This window comes from Urocampus carinirostris, chromosome 7, assembly GCF_059441175.1.
Source record: "Urocampus carinirostris isolate Australia breed hairy pipefish chromosome 7, RoL_Ucar_1.0, whole genome shotgun sequence".
NCBI lineage: Eukaryota > Metazoa > Chordata > Actinopteri > Syngnathiformes > Syngnathidae > Urocampus > Urocampus carinirostris.
In genome coordinates this window covers 33,906,080-33,915,191 of record NC_142355.1, presented here as the reverse complement: position 1 = coordinate 33,915,191, position 9,112 = coordinate 33,906,080, and the positions used below count along the sequence as shown (strand labels likewise).

Sequence of the window (9,112 nt, the reverse complement as noted above, 5' to 3'; positions counted from 1 at the left end):
GTCGCGACTGAAGCGTGCTACACTTAAACAGGGCACTATGTAATGTGCATTTGTGCAAGTGTAACGTATCAATTATGTACCTTTACGATAGGCCATACAAAAAAATAAGGTCGCGTTTCCCAGCGGTAAATGCAAGCTACGTAGCCACATATTACCATCATTTTACCCAACACCTATATGAGGACATATGTCTCAAAAATATTTAACAACGTATTGTTCGGATCCTCAAACATATTTGCGAGATCAAGATCTAAAAATCATAGGTCTTAATGAATGCAGACGCAGGTATAAAAATCACAAATGTAAATTGCGAATGTATTGGTGTAACTTCAAAATACACGAGTCACACAGTATTTTTTTTTTTTTAAATTGCAATGAAAAAATTGGTTTTGAAAGTTTTTCAAAAGTCCTAGAGTTCGGCCATGAAAAAGGTGTTGAATCTTGCTTCTAGTATTTCAGCTATTTTGTAAATACCTGAAAAATGAAATGCTCTTTTGGTATTAATTTATAAACGATTCGTTTTGCTGGAATGATATGAAAACATCGTTGGATAAGGAGAGCATTATATTATATTTGTCACTTAATGCTATTACTAGTGTTTAACTTAAAAGATTAAATACAGCAATATATTTTTTATTGTGTTTCTGAAATATATATTTGAAATTTTAAGACGAAAACGATGGTTTAAAATCCATTTTAAAATGACCTCCAAAAATCTCCATATGAGCAAACTTATCTAATAAATAGATAAGTTTAAAAATGTTTTATTATAATATATATGAAAAAAGATTTGAATTATTTGCCACTTGTTTTCGCTGCAAAATAAAACGCTTATTTCAAGTCTTTTACTCGTGTTCTACTAGAAACATAAAATGTAGCAGTATGTTTTTTTAAATGGGTTTATAAGCTTTTAGTTTTATTTTTGAGAAAAAATACACGAAAATGACTTAAATGTAAATAACATTAAAAATGACCTGATTTATTTTTAAACATTCGTTTTCTTATTGGTCTATTAAAACAAATTTGCAACACAAGATTACATTTTAAAGAAAAAAAAGCTATCCGCACCTTATTTTTCTTGTCGAGTAATTTTGTTTTATCAGAAAAGTAAAAAAGCAGCAATATAGTTTAAAAGAAAAAAAATTAAACGTTTGTGTTCGTTAAAAAAGAACGTTGAAATATAGTTAAAATCCCCAAATTAGTTTAATGAATTGTAGACGTTATTTCGAATAATTGTTTGATATTTACAATTTACTTATTGTAATAGATACAGTTCAGAAAGCAAGATTGTAAAACAAGAACATTATTTTTAGATGGGAATAAAATAGCTTCATTATTTGCTAATACTTACAGAAAGAAAAAGTCCCGTGATTTTGCGTCAATGCTGTATTTGAAATTAATTTCAAAAACTCAATCCCTCTTAAACCGTCTTATATAGTTTTAATCCAGTTAAAAAGTGTATCTTTATTCCAATAAATACATTTTTTTATTGAATTATGAGTTTCGCCCTTCTCAGCTTCCGTATTCGCTGCTCGCCCACTCGTCAATCATGGCGTTTTGAAAACTTTCGACGCGTCAAAAGTTTCTGAACCGGAATATACTTCACGAACTAACCTCAGAGACACTTCTGAATACACCAACTCGGTTTTTGGGACCAAAAATGTCGGTTTGTAAACCAAACGTCAGCGAGTGTCGTGTCACCCGGTGAAAGATGCTAACATGACAGGCTAGCCGTTAGCCACTTTTCCCAAGTTAGCAAAGTAGCTAACTTTTCTGAATCGGCTGCGTCAATGTCGTCATAAGGCGTCTTTTTTATTCTTGTAAATAGTCTGTTATATATTCACAATGCTGCATTTTCTGCGCTACTGCGTCAGCCACTTCCTCCAAGGCGTCATGAACCGACTAGAAACTGACAACGGGCAGGGCACATTGTGGTCGTCGGTTCGCTGCCTGGGCGTCATGTCCGGCCTCAACCTGCTGGTGGCGCTGTGCTTGGGCCTCTTCGTCCGCTGGGAAGCCACCTCCGAGACCACGCTGCTTCTCATCTTCATCCTAGCTCTTCTCGTCCTTCTGCTGGCCGCTGGATTGTACTGCTACCTGGGCACAGAACGTCTGAGCCTGAGCCTCCTTCATCTGTGGTTTGGCTTCCTTTTGGGTCTTCTATGCTTCATCGACAGCCCAGATCTGGACCGGAACATCAAGGAACAAGTGGCCAACGGTTTGCTGCTTTCCAGTGCTGCTATGAGAAGTCTGTGGGCGCTGCTGGAAAGGATGCTGGGTTACGCCCGGCACAGACCTGCTTTCCTCACCTCAGCCGACCGGCTCCAGCTTTTGGGTTTCGCCGCGGCCAGCACGGTTTTGCTTCTTCGCAAAGCCGCAAGCGTGGCAGTGCTAGCTGGCGCCCTGTGTGCCGTGGTGGCAACGCTCCGAATGAAAGCCGTGCTGGCGCTCACCAACCTGGTTTGTTTTGTCGCCATTGGCGCAGAAGCTTTCCTCCAGAGCCTCCGGATAAGAACCAATCCATTCGCCCTGGGCTGCCTATTGACCCTGCTGTTGTGCGACCCGGTTCTGGACATCTACTTCAGCGGGTTGTCTGCCACTGAGCGCTGGCAACCCTTCCTGGTCCGGAGCGGTTTGTGGCGCCGGCTTTCCCTGCTCCCCCTCTTACTGCTGGAGGTGGCCTTCCTGGTTCTATCAGGACAGGTTCTGGGTCAACTGGAACGCTGGTACCTGACAGTGCCGGTGTTGACAGCAGGCTCCCTATTTTGGGCTGTGTGCCACTTGGTGTTCTTGGTCAGCCTGTGGGGTTTTCACAGCAAGTTGAGCGACTGCCAAAGGATTTGCTTGCGGCAGGGCTGCGGCGCCACCCGGTTGGACAAGATCATGGCGTCAAAGGGAATGAGGCACTTTTGTTTGGTGTCTGAGCGACTGATGCGTTTTACGCTGGTGTCCACTGTCGTCATGGGGGCCCTGTCCTGGCAGGTGAGTGACGATGGTTACGTTTACATAAAAGCAATGAGCCTGCCGGAAACAAAATATTGCATTGCAGGATGTAAACGTAATCCCTAATAACTGTGTTCAAGGGTTAGTCCGACTAAACAGTCTTTGTGGTTTTCCAAGGCGTCCAGCAGCATGTTTTTGAGCACCTTTCTAGTGGTTCTTCCCCTGGAGTCGCTTTTCCACGGCCTTTTCCACGAGTTGGGCAACAGTTTGGGAGGAACGTGCGTGGGCTACGCCCTGGTTGTCCCCACAAACTACTGCAGGTATGCTACACACGAGAATGAAAATATCTTGTTCCCCTACAACAAGGGAGGAGTACCCCAGAGTCTAGTGAAGTTGCTCGAAATTGAGAAAACGAACACTTAAAATGTGCTGTTCAACAACTGTATAATGAAGTTTTAAAGCTAAACTAGAACAGTAAAAACAATTGAAAAAGTGAGATTGTTAAAGAATGTGTAGGCTAAGCTGGGATTGAACCATGGACCCTGCACTTGCAGGTGAGATACTGAGAATGGAAAGATTTTTTTAATCATCGCATTTTCATGACGATAAGGCTCACCGGGTTATAAGGCGCACCGCCAAACCCCCCCCCCCCCCCCACTTTTTTTTGGGCCATATATTACCCATACATAAGGCGCACCGGACTATAAGGCGCTACAGTGGGAACGTCAACAAAAGTCAGATAGTTCAGTCAAATTTATTAACCCCTTAACATTCCGACAGAATGAAGCAAATACGTGTCTTAGACACGTATGGACATTTGTCTGTACGATGTCACTAATCATTCAAATGCGTCATTCTACATATCATTAGGAAGTTTAAACTCTTGGGATTCAAGAAATTAGTTTCAATTTTCTTTTTTGCTGCCAACTCTGTGGACAGCAAAGTAGAATTTAATTGTGCAGGAAAACAAGGTTCTTTACTGTGCATATGACAATAAACCCTTTGAATTGAATTGAATTTAAAATCAGACTTATCACAGAAACATCAAGATCAGTCTGAAACAAGATAAGGGGAAAATATAAAGCCGGGGCAGCTCACCAAAGTCGTCTTGCAGCCATCACATTCAATAATAATACGCAACCATGCTAAAAATGACCTGCCTCCTTTACCTCCAAATAATTTTAGCCAATAGTGACAGCTTCAAATGATGATTGACACATTGGTTAGGAAATGAAACACCAGTATATATATATATATATATCCCAGCATACACCGCGTACCACTTCTTCTACGGGGGAAATCCAGTCTTAGTTGCGAGACCTTGGACTCAATATAAATCCATATATAAGCTGCTTTGTATTGTAAGGCGCATGGTCAGCTTTTGAAAAAAAATAAAGGCTTTAAGGTGCGCCTTATAGTCGTGAAAATACGGTATATATTATAATGTGATGCTGAAAACCCATGTACTACATGCAGTTTCCCTAAATCTATGAATAGAAGGCCACGGACAAATAATGCATGAGTTCAATTTTGTCTCTAAGTCAGATGTACTCATAGGTTCCAGACCCCTGGTTTAGGGGTTTAAGGGGTTATGGTAGGAGGGTTAGGGGGTTTAGTCTTTGAGTTAAATAAATGTAGTTCTCTTGGCTGACGGTGAAGCCTGCACCTAACCAGATGAGCCACTGTGGAGCTTAATACTGCCAAGCTGATGCATGCCTGTTCCACACATTGGAGAATTATGTTAAAGAAAATCGTAAAATGTAGCTTGGAATTTGGCACATTTCCGGTTCAGTTTTACCCAATTTGATGCCCACGGACAGGTGAGATGTAAACTGGGGACCATTGAATTTCCGGTCAATGTGTTTACTCCAATTTGTCAATGGCAGTACTAACCACTAGTGAACAAGGATGTTGTACAAGAACAGTCAATTCTAATCTCCGAAGAGGTGGATTTTTGCAAGAGTTTGACATAAGGATCTTTGTTCCCGGCGGGGTTAGCGCGGGCGGGCAGCCGATCCTGCTCCCCCCCGAGCAGGTGCAGCATCTGAACCTGCGTTCGACGGCCATGCTGAGCGACATTCAGCGCTTCCTGTCGCATCACCTGGTGGAAACCTTCGGCTGCGACTACTCTACCGGCGGCGTCACGCTGGAGGCCTTGCGGTCCAAGATCAAGGCCTTCATGGAGCTCCGCACCCCCGACGGACCTCGTCACGACACTTACCTGCTCTTCTACAGCGGGCACACGCATCGCAACGGAGACTGGGCGCTCGCAGGTTGGTCCTTTTGAGGTCAGACTTATCCCCCCTAAAATGAACTTCAGAGGTTTTAGGGTTCGACAGTTAGGGGTTGGACTAGAGCAGGGGTCTCCAACTAATTTTAAGTTCAGAGCTACTTTTTGTGACAAGTTAGCTCAGAGCGCACCCAGTTTGATGTGAAATTATGATATTTTTGAGACGTTGTTACTATATTATTGTCAGGTTAATATTTGGAAGTCGAGTTAAATAGACTCAGTCACCCACAAATTAAAAAAAAAATCTAGAAAATCACAATGACACAGCACTGGTGGACCGTTATCAGAACAGGTCTGCAGGCACCTCAGTTGTCCTTAGGGGGGGGACCATGTTGGAGACAACCTAGACTAGGGGCTTAGGAGTTAGGGGGTTTAGGTTGAAAAGTTAAGAGGTTTAGGGGGTTAGAAGTTAGAAAAGTTAGTGTTGGGGTAAGGGTTAAAAGTTAGAGAGTTGGGGAACATAAATTTAGGGTTGGTGTTGGGGTTGGAAGTTGGGCTTAGGGTTAAAGAGAGTCATTAGTAGTTAGGAGGTTAGGCTTAAGGTAAGGAGGTTGGGGTTAGGGTCAGAAGTTAAGCTTGTGGTTAGTTGTTGGGAAATAAGAGTCAGAAGGTTAGGGTTGTGTATAAGGTTAGAGGTTAGTGTTTGGGTGACAGGCTTAGTTGTTATGGGGTTAGGAATTAGAAGGTGGGGGTTAAGGGTTTGGCTCAATCTTGGGGGGAGGTTAGGGTTCGTCATTAAAGGGTTTAGGGGTTTGGTGTAATTGTGATTGGAGTTAAAGGGTTGGGGAACAAAAATTCACCCTGAATTTGGGATTCCTAGCTTCAAGTTGAATCTGTCAAATTATTACTATTTTATACTGAAATGTCAAAAAACAGATCTAATGGATTGACAAAAAAAAATAGATTTTAACACAAAATTCCCCCTAATATTCAAAAATAGTATAAAAAGGGGCGTAAATGATTATTTCCTAACTTTTATATTGAAATTGGAATGAAAAGGCATGACCGACATGCAGTAAGTAACACAAGCTTTTATCGTAAGCGCGTGCAAGAAAACTAAAACGGCTTGTATGTGGCCGTGCGTTTTTGTCAGGGGGTGACACGCTGGGCCTGGAGCACCTGCTGGACTGGTGGCGGCAGAAAAACGGCGCTTTCAGTTCTCGCCTGGTTTTGGTTCTGGACTGCGAACATTCGCTCGCCACGGCGAAAGCGGCGCGAAACGTGGACGGGCTCCACTTGGCCGTGCAGGGGGCGGCTTCGGCCCGGGGAGACTTCATCTCGCATTGGGTGGCGTACAATTGCGACGGGGACGGCGGCGCCCCCTGGTCGCGTCGGGGAGGCGCGCCGCCCGCCGTGTACGGCGTTTCCCGTTGCTGGGGCGATTACGCGCCGCACTTGCCGTCTGGCAACGACCTGAGCCACCACTGGAGGGCGTACTTTCCGCGAGTAGCGTACCCGCTGGTGCGACTGGCGCTGTGGTGCGGCAGCCTCAGTCTGCTGTGGCCGTGCGCCGCCTGCCTACGATGCCTCAAGAGGGTCAAACTCAACTGGTTTCCTCCTGCCGTGCTGGACACGGGACAAGGATTCAAACTGGTGCGCTCTTAGACGAAAAGAGAGACTGTAACAGGTAAGCCTAAAGCAAAGAAAAGAACTCCAGCACTACCTAATCCAGGTCAACGGGTATTGAAGCCCGACTCAGGCCAACCCGAACGTAATGAATGACGTTTGTGTCGGGCTTAGAATGTTTTATGTTTTGTTACAGAGACTTTAGCCTTACTGGTTATTTTTTGCTTTAAGTATCCGCAGCCGGTATCCGCAGCTTACACGAGTACTGATTTAAGTGATTGCACAAGTTTATTGGCAAGTGTCTTTTTTTATACATTAGTCGACAACACGTTTTTTTCTTAGCATACAGTAGACCCCTGGGATACAGCATAAATGAGAAAGTGAAATTACCATATGATCGGGGATAGAAGCCTGAGGCAGTTAGCTCCAAACCCCCTGTACTCCAGACAAAGGCATAAAAATAACAGTCGTATGATGTGACTTGAGCTGGTCGAGTGGAGTTGCGGGCGGATGCAGAGGGGGAAGACATCAACCAATAGAAGACAAGCATTTTAGAGTTGTACCTCAGCATAAGCGTGAACTTCAAAGTTTTGAGTTTTTTTGTAGGCTTTGGGCGCACAAAATAATTTGTTGTTGATGTTGTATGGTGAGGAAAATGCCATAAGGAGGGGCCAAAAAAATGAAGTGAAAACTACAGAAGGACCAATAGGAGACCGGCGCCTTAGAGATGTACCTCGTCATATGCACAAACATCGCATACAGTAAATAATTTGTGGTCTGTGTAGTAAGGAGAATGCTGTAAAAGAATGCTTAAAAAACACTGAAAGGCAAAGAGATCTTAAAGCGGGGTCAGTGTATCCCAGCGTCTACTGTAACGCAAAAGTTTATTAGGTTTTTGACACTTTTTCGACGCAGTTCAAGCGAAACAACTCCAGAAACGAGAATTGCATCCTGGGTTGCCATGAATTGCAGATCAGATGAGTTCCAAAAAACAAAAAAACTTGACATTAGGTTGCTCGATATGTAACGCTCGCCTTTTTTCAGATCGGTATCGTAAAATGCAAAAAAAGTGCCTTCGAGTCGCCAAAGACTTCAACCTAAGTGCTTTAATGAAATATTTTTGTTCCTTGATTGATTTTCAGTCAAGTTTTTTTTTTTTAATGAAATAGACGTTTCAAGCTATGCACAGTTTTCTCTTTGATGATTTTATTTTATAAGTTCGTTAATAAAACGTTGAAACCAGCCTCTTATGTGTCATGTGACTTTTGAACACAAAACTGGAATTTCACAATAAAACAAGTGACGTGAACAAAAGCACGTAAAACAGAAGAGCCTTGACCACGCCCACCTCATTTGTATGCTGAAGCGAGAGTCAGGTGAGTAAGCCACACGCTACTTATATGCAGTTCTTACTTTATACCACTTTGTTACTAATGTCCCCTTCCCCCCTCTGCATCCACCTGCTACCCCGCTTACCAGCTGGAGTCCCCGCACCAAAGGTAAGTACAATTTCATTTTTCTTTACATGCATGTTTTTTTTAATCATACACATGTTTACTACTTTGTTGCCAATATCCACAATCCCCGTCTGCTTCCACCTGCTACTCCACTCGGCTAGCTTGAATCAAAACACACGAAAAGTATATTTTTCCCTGACATGTTTTTTTCAATTGGATACACATATGTAGTTTTTACTCTATACTACTTTGTTGCCAATATCCGCAATTCCCCCTCTGCATCCACCTCCTACTCCACTTAAGCAGCTTGTCGCGATACTCGAAAGGTAAATAGCATTTTTCCTTTGCATGTACATTTGTTTTTCAACTATAAATGTTTCATATAGAACTAATAGCAGTTTTTACTCTTAACCACTTTGTTACTTATATCTGCCATCTCCTAGCCCCTCTGCATTTACCTGCTACCCCACTCGACCAGCTCAAGCTACTCTCATGCTACTCCAAAGGTAGATCAAATCTCCTTTTACAAGTTTTTTTTTCTTAATTATATACACAAATGTTATGTGTATTACATTTAAGCAGTACTCACTACATACTATCCTGTTGATATTTATTGTGACCCCCTCTGCATCAACCTGTGACTCCACTCAACCAGCTCAAGCCATGTTACACCAAAGATAGATAAAATTTCCTTTTACAAAGTTTTTTTAAATCATATAAAAAAATGTAATGATTATTACATTCAAGCAGTTCTCACTACATACTGCCTAGATGGTAAGGCGCCCGCTTTGAGACTGGGAGGTTCGGGTTTGCGCCCCGGCCGAGTCATTCCTAAGACTTAAAAAGTGGTCGGCGG

General features: G+C 42.8%; 1 protein-coding gene across 1 annotated transcript; it reads left to right on the top strand.

Moving 5' to 3' along the window:
* Positions 1–1,522: 1,522 nt before the first annotated feature.
* On the top strand, positions 1,523–8,041 carry LOC148363060 (transmembrane protein 168-A-like). The gene is made up of 4 exons (XM_088340659.1): positions 1,523–2,982; positions 3,121–3,263; positions 4,942–5,216; positions 6,327–8,041. Exons 1-4 carry the CDS (start codon positions 1,846–1,848, stop codon positions 6,836–6,838), a joined length of 2,067 nt encoding a protein of 688 aa, XP_088196785.1. The 5' UTR covers positions 1,523–1,845; the 3' UTR covers positions 6,839–8,041.
* Positions 8,042–9,112: the final 1,071 nt, after the last annotated feature.